At 47.0% G+C, this 18,477-nt stretch overlaps 7 protein-coding genes across 7 annotated transcripts; 4 read left to right on the top strand and 3 right to left on the bottom strand.

Moving 5' to 3' along the window:
- Positions 1-332: 332 nt before the first annotated feature.
- BHQ10_010146 (uncharacterized protein) lies at positions 333-3,351 on the bottom strand (the record flags this gene model as incomplete). Its single annotated transcript, XM_040872744.1, has 4 exons — positions 333-569; positions 623-2,008; positions 2,057-3,126; positions 3,177-3,351. The coding sequence occupies 4 exons, from the start codon at positions 3,349-3,351 to the stop codon at positions 333-335; spliced, it is 2,868 nt and encodes a 955-aa protein (XP_040738648.1).
- A 1,424-nt stretch (positions 3,352-4,775) lies between these two features.
- BHQ10_010147 (uncharacterized protein) lies at positions 4,776-5,885 on the top strand (the record flags this gene model as incomplete). Its single annotated transcript, XM_040872745.1, has 2 exons — positions 4,776-5,078; positions 5,130-5,885. 2 exons carry the CDS (start codon positions 4,776-4,778, stop codon positions 5,883-5,885), a joined length of 1,059 nt encoding a protein of 352 aa, XP_040738649.1.
- Positions 5,886-6,316: 431 nt separating this feature from the next.
- On the top strand, positions 6,317-7,669 carry BHQ10_010148 (uncharacterized protein; the record flags this gene model as incomplete). Its single annotated transcript, XM_040872746.1, has 3 exons — positions 6,317-6,349; positions 6,405-6,898; positions 6,955-7,669. 3 exons carry the CDS (start codon positions 6,317-6,319, stop codon positions 7,667-7,669), a joined length of 1,242 nt encoding a protein of 413 aa, XP_040738650.1.
- A 750-nt stretch (positions 7,670-8,419) lies between these two features.
- BHQ10_010149 (uncharacterized protein) lies at positions 8,420-10,464 on the top strand (the record flags this gene model as incomplete). Its single annotated transcript, XM_040872747.1, has 3 exons — positions 8,420-8,444; positions 8,517-9,301; positions 9,349-10,464. The coding sequence occupies 3 exons, from the start codon at positions 8,420-8,422 to the stop codon at positions 10,462-10,464; spliced, it is 1,926 nt and encodes a 641-aa protein (XP_040738651.1).
- Positions 10,465-10,806: 342 nt separating this feature from the next.
- BHQ10_010150 (uncharacterized protein) lies at positions 10,807-12,019 on the top strand (the record flags this gene model as incomplete). The annotated part of the gene is made up of 2 exons (XM_040872749.1): positions 10,807-11,414; positions 11,479-12,019. 2 exons carry the CDS (start codon positions 10,807-10,809, stop codon positions 12,017-12,019), a joined length of 1,149 nt encoding a protein of 382 aa, XP_040738652.1.
- A 387-nt stretch (positions 12,020-12,406) lies between these two features.
- Positions 12,407-14,294, bottom strand: BHQ10_010151 (uncharacterized protein; the record flags this gene model as incomplete). Its single annotated transcript, XM_040872750.1, has 4 exons — positions 12,407-13,166; positions 13,217-13,302; positions 13,356-13,794; positions 13,858-14,294. The coding sequence occupies 4 exons, from the start codon at positions 14,292-14,294 to the stop codon at positions 12,407-12,409; spliced, it is 1,722 nt and encodes a 573-aa protein (XP_040738653.1).
- A 2,595-nt stretch (positions 14,295-16,889) lies between these two features.
- Positions 16,890-18,174, bottom strand: BHQ10_010152 (uncharacterized protein; the record flags this gene model as incomplete). The annotated part of the gene is made up of 4 exons (XM_040872751.1): positions 16,890-17,364; positions 17,415-17,532; positions 17,585-17,972; positions 18,031-18,174. The coding sequence occupies 4 exons, from the start codon at positions 18,172-18,174 to the stop codon at positions 16,890-16,892; spliced, it is 1,125 nt and encodes a 374-aa protein (XP_040738654.1).
- Positions 18,175-18,477: the final 303 nt, after the last annotated feature.

Here is an 18,477-nt window from a genome sequence, read left to right on the forward strand (position 1 = left end):
TGTACATCTGTTGGCGCAATAAATATCGAGGTCGAATATATTCACATGTTTGGGAGTTGTTGGGTGCAAGCCTTGAGTTGATATTTCAAATTCGAGTCATTGACTCGATCAAAGGTCCAACAAGCTAGTAAAATGCAGATATGAGATTTACGATAGATTGGGAATGACAACGCTGAAGAAAACATAAAAGCGAACAGGAAAAAAGAAAGAATCTAGCCAGAAGTATGAACCTGTGAAACGAAACAAGATGCCATGCTTGACATCTACCGCTGGATAATCAATATCCAAAGCACATCCATATTTAAGAGGCAATATATGCAGTGAAAGCGCTCTCATCGCTTCTCTACAAGTAAGAAATGCATGGCCGCATAGGCAAGTACGATGAATATCGCAGAGATAATACCCAGGCCAACTACATCTCCCCATAGCGCAAGTGTATCAAAACCAAAGGCACTAAGGATCGAGGCTCCGGGCACTTCGATGTCGAGTCCGTATTTGTGGTCGATAAGTGTTAGGAAGGTAACTTCGTTGACAATTAGGCCTTCGAAACCGTAGTGGAAGATGGAAAGCTGTAGCATCTTGTTAGCATGATTATTGTTTGATAAGGGATCAGATCACTCACAGTCTGAAGCCACATAGCGGCAGGGGGAATAGCATCATGGTTCAGTAGGAGACCGGCAAAGAGCAGACTGAATAGCATGACCAAGCTTCCAATCAAATTGGCCACACCACCATCGCGGAAAACAATTCCAATGAAGAGACAGATTCCGGCAGCGGCCAAATTGAAAAGAACCAGGATGAGGAGGAATCTCAAAAATTCGGGCCATGCTGGGATCAGTCCAGTCATGGGGTACACAATCACACCCATTATGAGTGGGGGAATAAGGCGCAGGGGCACAATATCGAAAATGACTTTCGCGCTGAAATATGCAAGAGGCGAGTAGTAACCGTTGGCGCGTTCACGAACAAAGAGCAGTCGTTCTGATGAAAATACGGTAAGACTGGTCAAGGTACTAAATCCGAAAAGAGCAAGGATGAAGAAGAACAATCCAAGACGATTCTGGAAACCCTTGATATCGTCGGTAAGTCCGTAAAACAGGTATCCACAGAGAACTGCCAGAAGGATAGAGATGGCGTAGTGCGTCAACATCAACATTGGGTTGCGGTATAGGTTCCGCCAGGTTCGATTGGACAAGATAACAAATTGTCGTAGTAGACCGATACGGGTGTAACCCTTGCTAGGTACGTTGCCAAAAGCTTCTCCATTTGGTGTAGCGTTGGCATCGTTTGCGCGGTCTACCGCAGTCACAATCTCCTCATGCACGGAATTAGCCACATCTGACGAGGCGTAACTAGCTACAAGCGCATCCAAGTCGCTAGTTCCTGAAGCGGGTGGTGGGATGTTATCGGGATCTTCCGTAGTAAGGGACACACCATTGCGAGAGGACAGTCGAAGCCACTGTGAGTTGTCTGTAACCGTGTCCTCTTCATCCGTTTTGGGTGTTGGTGGAGTTTCCATATCAGTCTTACGGCGCGTGAATAGTTGCTTGTCTTGACGCTGCTTCAATGAGTGTTGTCGTTTCGTAGATGGGCGGGCCGAGTTTTCCTGTGTGTTCCTGATTGTCTCTTCAATGCTGACATTAGACGCGCTAGCAATTGATTTGACTGCACGAAGACTACTTGAGGCTGTCTTGAGGTTATCTCTTCGTACATCAAGGAAAGTGTCTTCAACTGGTGTCTGAGAGCCGCCAGCATGCATGGTCAAATCAACCAGAAAGTCGGCAATGTTGAAACCAGGAGGGCAAGGATAGCCGATGTGATCAAAGTAGCGCTGGCACGACGAGAAAGGACCAGAGTACACAGTACGACCCTTAGCCAGAAGTATCAATCGGTCAAACAGGGCAACAATGTTAGAGCGTGGTTGATGAATTGTGAAAATGACAGTACGGTTGTATGTTTTGGCCAATGTCACCAGACATTCTATAACATTGAACGCGTTAAATGCATCCTACGCATAATTAGCTCGTATCTATGAAGATCGGCAGAGGGCACTTACCAAACCGCTTGTGGGTTCATCAAGGAAGAGAATACTGGGGCTAGTGACCAGTTCGCAGGCAATTCCTACTCTCCTCTTCTCTCCGCCGGATATACCGCGTCCATTACCTTCCTCGGAACCAATGATCTGATCTCTGATATGATGAATACCCAGTTGCTTTTCGACTTCAGTCACTCGTTGCTCCTTCGCAAATCGGCTCATATCTTTAGGCAGTCGCAACAAGGCGCTAGTCAATATAGTCTCGTGAACAGTCAATGTAGGAAGCATAGTATCTTCCTGGTCGACAAAACCAATCATGCTCTTGAAATCCGCATCGCTGATTTTCTCTCCATTAATATAAAAGTCGCCTTGTGTCACGCCGCGCTTATTCTTCCGAGCCAGGATGTCCAAGAATGTACTCTTGCCAGCGCCGGAGGCTCCCATGACAGCGGTAATTTCACCAGGCTGCGCGACACCTTGAATGTCGGACAGAATTTGCTTCCCATTCAGGTTGTATGATACGCGGTCGAAAAGTAGAGCAGCCGCACGCTGATCAGTAAGAAGTTTGTCGGCTTCGTCATCCGAATCATCCAGTCGGAGAGCGCCGTACCCACGATAAGCGGCGCGTCTGGAAAGATACCATATGATTAGGATGACTGCGACCACGAACAGAGAGCATCCAGCAATAACACCTGCAATAAGTGGAGTATTGATCTGCTTCACCGGTCGCTGGTAACCAGGCACGTCGGTCCTGTAGAGACATTCACCTGAGTGGCATTGTAATGTAATACTCTCGTCTCCAAATATGCTCTTGATCAAGTCGTCCATAGCAGGTTCCTTGAACGTACTGCCATCGTTCTTGCCGCCACCGGATGAAGTCGTGCTGAAGGTAGCCGGACCCTTGATCTCTTCGGTAAGAAAGTCGCTAATATCTATCGAGCCGTTTTCACCACAGAGCATTCTATCAGGAATGCATTCACATTTGACGTCTTGGCATTTGTAATTCGTGGTGTTGCGATCGTATTCGGCTTCCATGCTCCAGTCGCACTTATCGAGGGCGCAGTAGAACGACTCAACCTGGTCGACCCAGACTGGAAGTCAGGTTAGCTATGTCCGTAGTTCATGCAGGAGCAGTACGCACATTGAAAATTACAGTTCTTATCTCCTTCATCTTCCTCCTTACAAGAGAAGGTCACCTGTGGTTTCCGTTCCTTCAACTGATCGAGAATCTTGCGATTGGTAACATCACACATCTGATGGTTCTCTTTCACGGCTAGACCTTGGGTATAACATACACCGCCTTCGCCTTCTGGCATTATGGCATTACATGCGTCATCGCTTTTGCAGACATTGCAATTGATGCCTTCCCAGCCATCTTTGCAGTCGCAGTATTTGTCTTGTCGAGGACCGCGGTTCAACCCGTCTGCTAGCGAGCCGCATGTTGGTGTTGAACAGTCGTCACCACCGTATCCGGGCGGACAAGAACATTTTCCGGTGAACTTATTGCAGTCGGCGAACTGGTGGCATTGAAATGCGTCAAGTTGGCAGTTGAAACACGGGGGACACTCTGGCGGACGATCGTCAAAGGCCGCTAAGAGAGGATCAACACTTCTCGAAGTGAAGTTTCTCGCAGATGCTAAATTTGTCGATGATACTAGCGAATATATGGCGCCGAGTAGGTAGATGGCCCGCATCGTGGGGTGGTGATCAGGCAGCTGGCACGTTGAGGCAGCGCCAAGAGGTTCCTGGTTGGAGCAGGTGCTTATCTGGACGTCGTACAACCGTATCGGAGCTCAAGATGTTGGCACAAGAAATATTCTAGCCATGAAGATGCGACTTGAACGGGATCGATAAGAGAACCGGTATAACAACGAGTGAATCTGTTGTTGTGAAGTGGATGGTAACCTGGGGAGCTGTTGGAGACTTGGAGTCGACGGTACCTCGCAGCGTCCTATGACCTAATGACTGGGGCTGCGCTGGGCCAATCACGTGCCCCCATTGCACCACAACCTGGCCCACCATCTAGTGCCTGCCTCGGCCCTCTCGCCGACTATGTTTGGTACTCTACACTGTATATTCATCAACGATTGCTGTTGTAGTATTCACAACTATCTGGACAAGTTTCAAATCTTGAATAATACCTGGTGTCACATAGTTCGATCATGAGTGCTACGGACGACAATCTGTATCGTTCTACTCAAACGTTCAAGCACAACTGATCCCTGGCATGAATGACCCAATCCCCGGCGATTTCCATCCCAACACATGGCGAACGCCGTCAATTCGACATTCATCTTGTTCGATTGATATACGAAGGAAGCTTCAAACTATTATGCAATACTATCGCCCCATCATGTCGCCTTGCCGATGATGGTTGYCCCCGCCGTACTACCGAAACGCGATCCGTCATTTACCCGCGCCCCAGATTCACCACGATAAAAACACACCGGATGCCGGATCCTTGCACGGATATGGATGAATTCTAAAACCGCTGCATGATCTCCAGGTTTTCTATGGCGTCCACTCCACACACTTTATACACGTACGCCTCGGATTATCCGAATGCCGTCCATAGTTCGGGTTATCCGGGGCCCCACGTTTCCGGGTTCGCAGATATACAAATCTGGAGCTTCCCCTCGCGGCATTGAGTTGGATATTTTTCCTTTGCAGTCTCAACTCATACTATTCGAAGTGTTCAGTACCCGACAGTATCCATTCAGTCTGAGAAAAAGAAAACAAAATGTCCCTCACAAGACGATCTTCACCACCCGACGGGCGCGAGCCCTACATCATCGGCCAGCTCGAAGGCGAACGCATCACCATCCCCGGCAGCAAAGGTGTGTTCCGCATCTTGGCCTCCTCCAAACAGACTGGGGGGACAATGGCCGTTTTCCAAAGTGCAGCTGTGCTCTCTGACGCACCGGGATTCCATTACCACAACGAAGCTCATGACGTTTTTCTCGTGACCAAAGGCTACTTGAAGCTTTGGAACGGTGATAAGTGTCGGATTATGGGACCGGGAGATTTTGCTTATGTTCCTCCTGTATGCTATTTCCCTTTCGTTCTGTAGAGTTGACTAAACTAACGTATACAGCACATCGTTCACAACCCTGAATTACTTGGTCCACATACAGAAACATACGGTCTGGTCACCCCCGGCGACTGGGTTGATTTTTTTCGTCACGTCTCCGAGCCTTATGAAGGCCTCATTCTCCCCGAGCACGACAACCGCGATTTGAAAGCCCTTTTGATCCCCAAAGTCATGGCCGCCAAAGGCCAATTCGACGTCGTATTCCAGCGAGACTACGTACCTCCTGCATTGGGAGAATGGGACCAAGACGACGAAAAGCTACCTGCAGGCGAGAAACCACTTCCTTACTTTTTACGCGCAAACACCGGACCTCGATGGCTTTTGGGAGGTGTCATGTCACGACCATTCATAACCACGAGCCAATGCAACAGCGTCTGCGCTATTTCTAGCATCGAGTCATCAGATATATACCCCGAATCGGAGTCGATATTCTCCAAGCAATTAACATTCAAGACTGTTGACCACTGCCTCTGCGTTATCGAGGGCTTGTTAATAGTCCGTCTCCCTGGACAGCCCGACAGCGTCATCCGCGAAGGCGAGACGGCGCTCATCCCAGCTGGACAACCTTTCTCCTTGAAATTTGCCAGTCGATATGTCAGGGTGTGGTCCTTCACCAGCGGGGATGGAATTGAGTCGTTGATTCATAAGCTCGGAACACCGTTTGAGAGCTTCGTGTTGCCGGATCAAGCGTTGGAGGGAAATATTGATAAGCAGAAGTTGGAGGAGGTTGCAAAGGAGATTGGTGTTGATATCAATTAGTTGACATCCTTGTATGAATGAATGCATTTTCCATTGAGTTGATCAAAAGCTCTCTTTACACGACGTTTATCTACGACGCCGGAAACCACGTAAATACCTCCGTATATAAACCGCACAACATACAACAACACCAATTCGATAACCTAATGGGTTGTTTGCTACATACATAATATATTCATTAAGAAAAAGCAATTTGTAAGATACAAATCTAAATTTCAAAGCAACATTGAAATGAGGGGTACACGTGATGCTATATGTTTCTCTTCTCCACAGCGGGGAAGAATATTCTCGACGTTGATTGACGATATCGGAGACTGAGCTTAGAGAAGTCGAACATCTGGAACTTCCTGTCTGAGATTATTCGATCTGTATACTATTTCAATCAAATATACTGAATCTAATTCAAGTTAGTACAGACACATATAGCAACAATGGTTAAAATAGAGCCCTTTGCCGTCGAGCAAGTATGTCATCTTCCTCGCGCAGCCACCATCTACTCGACACTAACGAGATGAGTAGTGGATGGACGACTACGAAACAACGGCAACCTACAACCTAGCAGAAACATGCTGCGCATCCATCTCCCTCACCGATCTACAGAACCTCTCCGAGCAGCCATCAAGCTCTGAAAACTCGCAGTCCATCGTTTCCCTATTCTCCAACAACACAAAGCTGACTTACGGCGCAATTCGCGGCTCCGAAGCCCTGCGTGGCCACCTCTCACGCCTCTACTCCGTCAAGACACCCACCGTCCTACCGCCGGACAACGTCCTAATCACTTCTGGCGCAATTCAGGGCAATTTTTTGCTACACTATGCGTTGGTACAGCCGGGGGATCATGTCATTGTGCATTATCCGACGTATCAGCAATTGTACTCTGTGTCGGAGATTATAGGAGCAGAGGTCAGCCTGTGGAAGGCGAAGGAGTCGGAGAGTGATGAGAATGGGTGGGTATTGGATACGGAGGAGTTGAAAGGGTTGATAAGGCCTAATACGAGGATGATTGTTTTGAAGTATGCCCCCGTGCCAAACGATTTGTGGAAAAAATGGTTCTCACATGTCTGAAAAGTAACCCGCAAAATCCAACCGGCGCATTAATACCCAAATCCAAATTACAAGAGATCGTGGATATTGCCAAAGGGCAGTCGATAATCATTCATGCCGACGAAGTCTACCGCCCTATATTTCACGGCATATCACCACTCGACAACGAGTTCCCTCCTTCTTTATTATCGTTGGGCTACGAGAATGTCGTCGTGACAGGCTCAATGTCAAAAGCGTACAGTCTAGCCGGTATTCGGGTAGGCTGGATCGCCGCACGCAACAAAGAGATCATCGACAAATGTATGGTCTGCAGAGACTACACGACTATATCAGTCAGTCAGATCGACGACGCTGTTGCGTCCTACGCGCTGGCACCGCATACAATCCACAGCTTATTACTCCGCAATATTCAACTGGCCAAGACGAATCTGGCGATTCTCGAGACATTCATTGAAGGGCACAGATGGGCGTGTGATTGGAGAAAGCCGCGTGCCGGCACAACGGCGTTTGTGAGGTTTAATAAAATGGGTCGACCTGTGGACGATGTCGCTTTTTGTAAGTTGCTGCATGAGAAAAAGGGTGTGTTGGTTGTGCCGGGTAGTCGGTGTTTTGGTCACGATTTCAAGGGTTATGTGCGGTTTGGGTATGTGTGCGAAACCGAGGTTTTGGAACAGGGGCTGGAGAAGTTGAGGGAATTTATGAAGGGGGAGTATGTTGATGATGTTCCTTTGGCGAAATGAGTCGATCTGTTATTGCCGTGTCGGAGGGAGAAGACAGAACCAGGTTGGTGGACAGGCTCTATATAGTATGTACTAGGTAGGTAGTAGTTGCAAGTTGCGACAGTGTCCTTGTCAGTGACTCGCATGTTGATTATACCTCGGAAGCACATCAAGTGGCTGCAAGCCAGCAATAGGAGTTTAATATAACTACCCCATAGACTTAGTAGACACGTCATGCACTAGCCACATAGCGCTGCTTGCTACTATTGTGTCTTATGTTGTCCTTTATGAACGAGGATCCGACACTGGAGATTTAGCCTCATCTAGTCGATGCCGCCTATAGGCTAGTCTTGCAAAACTGAATAGCGTGATAAAACGTCTGTGTAGTTGGTGATATGCTTCGATGGAATTGGTATATGTGCAGGACGATGGCAGAATAGGCGATCGATCAGTTAAGATGGAGGGGATGAAACCGACGGAAGAAGATGCAATAGGAAGGTCTGATGTAGATAAACACGTAATATTGGTAATTATGGTAATCCGTACGGCTAGCGGTATTTGCACCTGCTCTCGTTTGGCCGAGGTATCTCTGCGTCTCCGCATACCAAACGACACTACCACCACCTTGCCTTCAGCCCTGCCTACTTTATGCCAGTATGTCTCACCTCTGTTGCGGTGGTACGACATCCTGCTGTATACCGTGTAACAAGCAGATTGCCTCATCTTTATTCTGAAACCTCAACAATTTCTTTGTTAAGATAGCTAGCAGCGATGCCGCCACTTCCCGCTCTCCCGCGTAAGCTTCCCTCAAAATCTACAAGACATACATTCCTCGTTTTGAGCTTTCGCGACTGACATACCCTTACAGCTGTTCCCCTCAAATATGCTCTTCCAGCACTGGGCACACTCTTCACTTATTTAAATGCTCGATGGTCAATGTTCTACGACTACCAACTCATCAAATCTCTCGCCACAATCAACATCAAACTCAAACTAGCAGAACGAGCAGACCGCTTGAATCTGTTCTATGTGCTCGAAAAACATGCCCTAGCCCCGAAGTCTGCTAACCGACCATTTATCGTGTACAACGGTCAGACATGGACCTACAAGGAGACCTACGACACTGTTCTTCGATATGGACAGTATTTTAAGCAGAACTACGCTATCAAGCCGAAAGAAATTGTCGCGCTTGATTTTATGAATTCGGCTACTTTTATCTTCATCTGGCTAGGATTGTCGAGTATTGGCGCTGTTCCAGCGTTTATCAATTATAATTTGAGTGGTAAACCCTTGTCGCACTGTGTCAAGGTCTCTACTGCTCGATTGGTGGTGGCCGATGAGGAAATCAGAGGTAAATTTACGCAAGAGCAGCTTGCGGATTTTGCGTCGCCGGATTTCAGAGATGGAAAGGGTCCCGTTGATGTGGTTTTCATCACGCCGGACGTTGAGAATCAGATTTTGCAGACGCCTGCCATCAGGGAAGATGACAGTGTCCGTAGTAATGCTGCTATGCGAGAAATGGCAGTGTTGATCTATACTAGCGGTACAACTGGGTATCCGAAACCGGCTGTTGTCAGTTTGTCCAAATGCTGGTCGGGCGCAATCTTTATGGACGGGTTCTTGGCTTTGAAAACCGATGACCGGATGTATACGGTTTGTTTCCCGACTCTCATTGCTCGCTCTGATCTAATTCTCTCTAGTGTATGCCGCTGTACCATGCCACCGGTGCTGTGCTCGGGTTCTGCGCCGTCCTGTTCAAAGGCGCTACGATCGTGGTTGGACACAAATTCTCAGCCAAGAACTTCTGGAATGATGCTCGGAACGGCGATTCCACAATTATACAGTATGTGGGCGAGACGATGCGATATCTTCTTGCCATGCCAAAGAACGATGCCGAAAAGAGCCATCGAATTCGTTTAGCGTATGGAAACGGCATGCGACCCGATGTATGGGACAAGGTCAAAGACCGCTTCGGCATCGAGACTATCGCAGAGTTTTATTCTTCGACAGAAGGATTCTCCGGACATTGGAATCGATCAGCCAACGACTTTTCGGCCGGCGCAATCGGTCGTAATGGATTAATTGGAGAGCTACTTCTGGGACGGACCATGGCGCTCGTCGAAGTGGATCACGAACAAGAAATTCCTCGCCGAGACCCAGCCACTGGATTCTGCAAGCGTGTTCCCAGAGGAGAATCTGGAGAATTGCTTTACGCATTAGACCCGAACGACATTGCATACAAATACCAGGGATATTTCAATAACTCCGAGGCATCAGAGAAGAAAATTTTGCGTGACGTCTTTACCAAAGGAGATGCCTGGTTCCGGACCGGCGATACCTTGAAATGGGACACAGAAGGTCGCTGGTACTTTACAGATCGTATCGGCGATACATTCCGCTGGAAAAGTGAGAATGTATCGACGAACGAGGTTGCCGAAGCACTAGGCAGCCATCCGGACATTGCCGAAGCAAATGTATACGGTGTGTCGCTACCTCACCACGACGGACGCGCAGGCTGTGCCGCTATCATTCTTAAAAACGGAGCCATCGATCTCCCAGCTGATATTCTGGAGTCGCTGGCTGTTCACGTCCTTGCCAACCTGCCGCGACATGCATTACCGCTATTTCTGCGCGTGACTTCCGAATTGGAGAGGACGGGTAACAACAAACAACCAAAGCACATACTGCGTCAAGAAGGTGTCGATCCTGCCAAAGTGTCTTCTAAGGACCGTCTCTACTGGTTGAGAGGCAACAAGTACGTCCCTTTCACACCGGAGGACTGGGCGAGGTTGTCTGCGGCGCAAATTATGCTATAGTAGTCTTATAGGTAGCTGAAATTACCATTAATGACGATCGTATTAATTGATCTATCCCTAAGACGACTTGCAATACTCAGGTAGTTGACTTAGGGTTTGACCGAGCCAAGTCGGCTTTATGCTGGACCCGCCCCGTCGGCCGCGGAACATCTCCAACTTAAGGCTTCTCCGCACTTGCACCTTACACATCGGCTAATTAAAGCCTATCTCTCAGGTGCTTTGTATAGGCATTGATGTCCATGAAATGATACGAGTCAATATATACTGACTGTCTCCTTGTTCCGACCTGAGAATTGAGGCGTACTTATACTCGTTTTCAAGGCGGGGATACAACTTGGCAACATGTTTACATCCCGACTTCCAAGAACAGTCCCCTGCGGGAAAGAAATCACGAAAACAACACAATACCTCAGATTATATTCAACCTCTTCTAATATTCCCGACGCAGCAACAATAGCATCCTCATTCCTCAGTAAATTCCAATCCCGCGGCCCACAAACCCGCACTCAACTGCTAGACGCAAATCAACTACATCTCCTCACACTGACTCTCAATCGACCACACTTGTACCCTTCAACCACTCCACCTTCTGCTACTTCTACTTCTACTTCTACTGCACCGAAAATTGGAACTCCGCTCCCACCAGGCTATCATCTCGTATACTTCACACCCTCATTCCTTGAATCCGAGCTCGGCGCCGATGGGACTGATACATCATACAACCCCTCCGCACCATTTACGCGCCGCATGTGGGCCGGCGGGGAAGTCAGATGGCCTCGCATGAGCGACGGAAAGCCGAATTTGTTGAGAGTAGGCCAAACGGTCACAGAGACAACTAAGGTGCTAAGTGCGGAGCCGAAGGTTGTGCGCAAATCGGGCGAGGAGATGATTGTGGTGGGCGTGGAGAAGAGGTTTGAGAATGAGAGGGGGCTTGCTGTTGTTGATCGGAGGTTTGTCCCATCTTACTTCATGAGTACGTTTTTAGAAAAGATGTAGATGGCTAACGATAGATAGGAATTGGGTATTCCGTGAAGCGCTCCCGTATCCACCCCAACCATCAGCAAGCAGTACAACAGATAAAAAGGACGATATACCATCCCCAATAGCCTCAGCAAAGACTCTTTCAACTCCTCAACAATTCATCACAGATGAAGCAGAAGGGATATACAGACGCCCCCTTCGCCAAACACCAGTCTCCCTCTTTCGTTTCTCAGCGCTAACCTTCAATCCACACAAAATCCACTACTCTTTTCCCTGGTCGCGCGACGTCGAAGGACACCGCAACATCGTGGTCCACGGGCCACTGAATCTAGTCAACATTTTAGATTTCTGGCGCGATATTCAGTTCTCAAAACTAAGAAAGCAAGGGCTAATAGTGGCTAGTGAGGAAGGATTGATTGTACCGACGAGTATAGCGTATAGAGCGACGAATCCGTTGTATGCGGATGAGGACTACGAGATTGTTTTAGAAGAAGATGCTGAAAAGGGGGGGAGTAGGGTGAATGTGTTTAATCATAATGGGGTTGTGTCGATGAAGGCGGATATCAAGGCATGATATGATGGCCATATCATAGTCCATATATAGAGTAGACAATGTACCGAATGTCTGACTGGTAAACAAACAATGTTCTGATAGGTTAGGCCTAGTCCGTTGGGGAAGATTCATTTCAGCTACTTCCATCTTCATACTCTGAGAGACTTTGGGAACGAATTCAAGAAACCCTATAAGAACCGTCTTGGAATGCTTCGGCATCTCCCTCAGACTCCGTGTAAGAGAAAACCAAAATGTCCTCCGAAGGTGATGGAGGCTCCTCTTCTTGATAATTGCCCCTTTCCCATTTCGAATCGTATTCCTCTCCGCTTCTTCAAAACTACCTTCCAAACTTCTGAAAATTATGATACAAGGATAGTCACAACATGGATGCATCGGAATTTACGATATTTACTGCGAAGGGGTAGCCTCATGGAAGACATTTCCCAGAGCCTCTTCCGGAATCTCATGACCACAATCTTTCAAAATCTCCAGGAACTTCTCATACTGATCAGATCTTAGACTTTCACTAAGCTCTAACGCTGTAAACTCATACTTGTCCACGTTCACCAACGGGGAAGCTCTTGCTGTGATAAATGGATCGGCGCCACGGCGAACCAGAAGTTCAACTTTCGACAGCGAGTCTTCTCGTGGTATGTGTAATGCGTCGAAAACAATCGCGTAGTGCAAAGGGGTCCAGCGCCAATCGTCCTGACGATTTATGTATTGTGGCGGGCAAGTTTCGCACAGATATTCGATCACCTCCGGCTCGTGTGCAAGTTCGGCGCCGAAATGCAAGAGTGAGCGTCCATCTGCCGATATCTTGGAAAAATCCATTCCTTTCGCTTTTAGGAATTGCAAGCATTTCAGACTCGACCCTGTCGATCGCAGGGCGCTGGTGAAAGCTGACCATGCGCCCACTTTTTCGCCAAAGTCAACATAGCATTGATCCTCGAGAAAGTGAAAGAAATCAAGGGTGCGATGTTGTTTGTCACGATCCCATATAAGATTCAATGTAGTCAACGAATTTCCATGAACTATATCGTGGACTGAAGCATCGTGATCAGCGAGCAGGCGGATGATGTCAAGCCAGGTTGGACCCCTAGGCGGCAATTGAACGAATCGCTTGTTCTTCCTTGGGTTCATCCCAAGTGCAAAAAACATCGGTGTACTAGATCAAAGTCAATCATCGATTTTCAAATACTTGAATCTCTTACTGACATTCCATCATCATCCCCAAGGTTTGGATTGGCCCCTGCATCTAGTAGGACTTTGATTGCATCAATATTACCACTTTCAATGCTCAACTTAAACAAGTCAGAATCTGATGGTCTACATATACGTGGGGTCTCTTTCATACCATAAGAGGCGTCTGGCCAGTACAACTCAACCGGTCCCCAACGGACCCTGATTTATCTGCAAGATGTTGCCGCATCCGGTCTATATCCCCTTGTCGACACGCAATCATCCATGGCGAGTCTACCAATACTCGGTTCTGCATTCTAATAAGACTCGGTATTCGTAATTGTAGCTGAAATTCGATGCTCTTGGTCCAAAGCCATGCGGGAAATTTGTAGCCGAGAAAGATATCTGCGTCTAGAAAACACTGAGAGTAGGAACTAGTATGAACCCTTCCATAAAAGCCAAGCTGCCGGAGCCATGGCCATGAATACACCATATATTTGCTCTTCGTCGTTGCGACAGGAACTGATAGCGGGCCTGTTTTCGCTTTCTTATTGCCACTGGAGGCTTGTTGAAGAGCTGTGGAATGGTATTTTAGAGCGAGGAGATTCGTTTTCCTGCAAATCGTTCCCAGCGTTAGCGGCATAAACACTTTCCACTGTTGATACTTTGACTCTCACATTGTCAAAAGTTGCATGACCATATGTAAAATCTGGTCAGAATCATACAAGTCTTGCAAGAGTTTGTTCAGAGCAGGTTCATCCCTTATGACCCAGGCCACTCTTTTCAGTTTTCTCTTGATGTTGCCACTTGCAACCACTTCGCATTTCAGCTTCGCCTTGTCGAGGGAAGCTTGCACCCGTTTTACGATTTGTAACAGTAGTTCTTTGGTTTCAAGAGGGAGAAGATCTCCATCGTTACACTCGGTCGTGTAAGACTGTAATTGCCCACTAATTTGTGTCAAGATGTGAAGTTTCTCTTGGATTTGTCCCAGAACTCTTGGAGCCTCAGTAAAGCTACTGTAGAAGCGGACGGCATGCGTCGTTACCTGTGCCAAGTAGAGAAGAACTTGACTGACTGAAGCAATTCCGCCAACGACTGCAATTACTTCGGCCATGTTGAAAACTTGATATAACGACTGTAATCTACGGCCGATCCAGAATAGAAACCTGGACAGCAATGAGTGTCAACTAATCTAGAAAAATACTCATAGAGCGAAACGGAAGTTTAGGTTTGGCATTGCCTAGGTGCGCATTGTTTTTTCGAGGTACTTCTTAATTATGCCTCGCGGTCACCTGCAGGGATACATGTTGAGCCTCCAGGATTTGATTCGCCTTCCGGGTGACACGTCAATTCATTGAGGTCGAGGGTATTTCCCGGCCGAACAAGGCTACGAAAGAAGTATTAAACCCAGGCAAATATTAGGAGATGTTTTTGAATCGCGCTTACCGCAGTCGCCAACATAAATGAGTTACTTGAAATACAATGAAGCTACGCTTGTGGAAACGCCGCAGATCAAACCAGCCAAGGTCTTTGTCAGGCCAAGCAAGGTATTGGTTTTGGTATTGTGTAAGTCAATACTATATCGTATTTCCATGATGATAAATATATGGCTTTGCTGAATAGAATTTAACATCACTAAGTGCCAGTGTGGTGAGGGACCGATGAATGCCGCGATAAATGTAACCTGCCATGCCTGCGAGCACGTTCGATGTTCATTGTGTCTTTATGACCGTAAGACCTGAATTCATGCAATTAAAAGCAATACTCTAAATATCCTTGCCTAGGTGCTCGGGCCTCCAGACTCTTTGGATCTGTTATTCGGAAGCTATCAATACCCAAGATCTATGTTTGATACCACTCGTTGAAGACTACTTCTATTCTAGTCTCTTATTTGTGATTTGAACCCGACAAACTGATCAGCCTTCCATTATGTACTCACAAATACCATTCAAGACACTCATAGAACTATCAAATTTATCTGCTAATATATCTACATACTTCGGTAGTTTCCACTTATGTAGTCCCAGGAAGACATAAAGTGCCATCTCTCAGGAGAAGATAGTACGACCCAGGACGTATAATGATGGAAAAAAATTTTTCCTGTTCAGCCAAAGAGCATACATCCTCGAGGCTGCTTTATCAATGTATTGTATCCCGCGACCAGGATGTTGGGATTGATTCGCCTGTTGGCCGACACGCCAGTATCAGGGTTAGGCGTATTTAGAGAATTCCCCTCGTGGGCAGTGAAAAGGTATATATATAGCTGGACAGATCCCCCATTTGGCTCTGTATTTCGTGTTCCCACCAAAAATTGAAATGATATTCTGAAGGAGGAAAAAAAGAAAGAAAAACTCCCATCATGATCCTCTTCGTGTGGAAATTCAGTCCATCAAGTGTCGATGTAATGATGGGCCCAAGGCGACTACAACTATGCAATGCGTAGTTTGCACTCATCTTCGATGCTACCAATGTCCTGCATGATGGCGGTAAGATGAAAGCCCAATCTGATTGGAAGTTTTTCTTTTATAAAAAAAACGTCACCATGTAACGGTGTTAGTGATTGCGACTTGCGCAGGATCATCACGGGTTCAACTTTAAGTTTGGGAGTAGTCCTGGTCTCTATACCAACAAACCATTGAAAGTGCTGTTTCTGTTCTGTTTTCTTAATAGTGACTCGAAGTTCCAGAAAGAATTGGGTTCATAATGTGACTCGGAATTGTCCCACCCCGAAACACTATGATCTCTGCTCCAGTAATGCCCAGATACCGTAGCCTATATCGACCTTAACGACAAAATTCGTATGTCGCTAGAAATACATTTTCTACATACTGTTGGAAATCGCCACGGTACATACAATAGAACCCGATATAAGGCTACGGGAACGAAGTCCTCTCACCAGACCACCAAAGTCCGCGACGAAAATGTCATATGGGCAGGCGACCAAGACAAAGGAGAGCACAGTTTGCTTAATGAGATGAGAATGTCTCATATAATATGGAAGACTGCACCAATTGGTGGTATCATTGGAAAACATATGCGATTTCTCTCGTAAAACAACGCACACAAAATACACCTAGATATATAGAAAAAAAAAACCTTAAAGAATAATGACAATCAACTTCCCAATACAGTATTAAGAGCCTCCCACACCCCCATGCCACACGTGCAGGACGGTACGTCTGAGCACCTGGCAACGGTTATTAAAAATCTCCTATCTATGCTATCACCGGTAAGCGTTGCCGAAAGTTTCGCATAAGATGTCACGTACGTAAATAAAAACGAAGGTTTGCGTGGAGCAAGGTTTGAACGGGTTTTCCGATTATGCTCCGACCAAAATGACAGGGTCTGAGTGTTTGAGCCCCTGAACGGGATATGGATATGGTGGAGTAATCCATAGATGAGAGGAGGTCTGAGAGTGAAATTACTAGTTGACGCCTGCTTATTCGCTTAGGAACCAGGAACAACACACATTGAATTGAGTAGAAAATATCAAGGATTGAACCGGGGCGAATAAGAGACTCGACATCTGAAGCAACTTCGGAGAGTAGTGCACGTGTATACTTACACCAGGCTGCTAATTTTGGGAATCATACTCATGTTTCATTATATATTTATACATAGGCATCTCTAGATAGTCTCTAATAAGAAAATGGACAAATCATTAGATCGGAAAATAAAAAAGTAGTAAAAAATAAATGAAAGAGTGAGATCATGGGTTTCGTCGATCAAACTGATCACCTGAAATGACCGAAATCTCAACAAACTTCGTGATCCCCTGCTCCTCATGAGTCGGTGAATCCCGTCGTCCGCTGACAGTGGTATTGACGTGGCCGTTACCAGGGCTCAAGATACGCTCAACACTACCTGTGTCGTCGATTGTGTCATTCTTATTTGTGAAACGACTACGATTGCGACGGGTTTGTAGGGTCTCTTCGTGTCCCGTGCGACGCTGGCCGGTTTGGGGTCCCGTGAGCTCGTAGGAGCGCGAGTAGCCGCGGCTAGAGAATTTGCGAACTGAGGACATGATCAAGGGGCGAATGCAGGGTACGGAGGAGGTGATGATGATGATTGAGTTCTCGACGTAGCCCCAGCGGAAGAGTTCGAGACCACCGGTGGCGCCGAGGTTGGTGACGCCGGGGACGGAGGTGAGTTTGGTAGTTTTGATGATGGAGGCGACCATGGCACTAAGTTGATGAGTATGCTTGATATAGCAGAAGAGGATATAGAAACGTACATTATACCCAAACTGAGGAGGACGATCAAACCAATCTTGACACGCATTTTCAAGTTGAGGTTCCAGAAAATGAGTGTGGGAAAGACAGCCAAAAACAAATCACAAGCCGAGTTTGCGCCTGATATAAAGTTAGGATGTACGTATCTATACAAAGGTGGAAAGAGACTGACTGTTGGAGTAATAGGCAAACTGGATGACGGCGATGGTATTGCCGCAGTTGGGGTTTTGGACAGTCCAGTCCCACAGGATGTTGACATTGCGACAGATACTCAGAGGCAAAACGGCAGAGACAATGTTGCCAGCGAGCTGCCAGATCATCACCGTCCACAACGCATATCGGTAGGTTTTGTTGTTTCCGAGAATGGCCAGAAGATATAGAATGAAGGCGCAACGAGCGATGGTGGTGCTGATAGTGACGATAGGAACTTGGATGGCAATGTACTTTAGCACGGCATGAACATCGGAACTGTATCCCTCCTCTATCATGACTTCGAGATTTCGACCAAATCCATGATGTACGGAAAGATTCAGGAAGACGGTCGCGATGACGGCTAGAATCTATACCGTGTAGTTAGCATGGAATGATTCTAAGTGTTAGGTTGAAGGCAAAACGTACCATAGAAATAATCATCAAGACATCATCGGCGCGGAATTGGTGAATCTTGATCTTCGCATATACTCGCAGGGCGACGATAATCACGGCAATGGCCATTGCGGCCCAGACACCCCTGACGAGGGATGTACCAACAGAAGAATCCATGATGACTATTGAAGATGTTGGTGGCTGCCGATCGATCTTAGTGTACTCAGTGGGGGATCCCCAGGGCTGGTCTCTCAGATGAAGAGACTGGACTTTTGACAGAGGAAAGATGAACAGACGATTGATGCCCTCTATATCTGCATCATTCTGATAAGTAAAGTGTTGACAAGCGCAACAACTAGGGGGGAGGAGATTTTCTTCATGGCTTGATGGCAGAGACAAAAATGCTTGATTATATTAATAATGGCAAAGCCAATAACTACAGCAGCTCGGCCTTGAACACCCAAAGCTGGATGGATTAGA

This window comes from Talaromyces amestolkiae (genome assembly GCF_001896365.1).
Source record: "Talaromyces amestolkiae strain CIB chromosome Unknown scaffold29.1, whole genome shotgun sequence".
In the NCBI taxonomy this organism is placed as follows: domain Eukaryota; kingdom Fungi; phylum Ascomycota; class Eurotiomycetes; order Eurotiales; family Trichocomaceae; genus Talaromyces; species Talaromyces amestolkiae.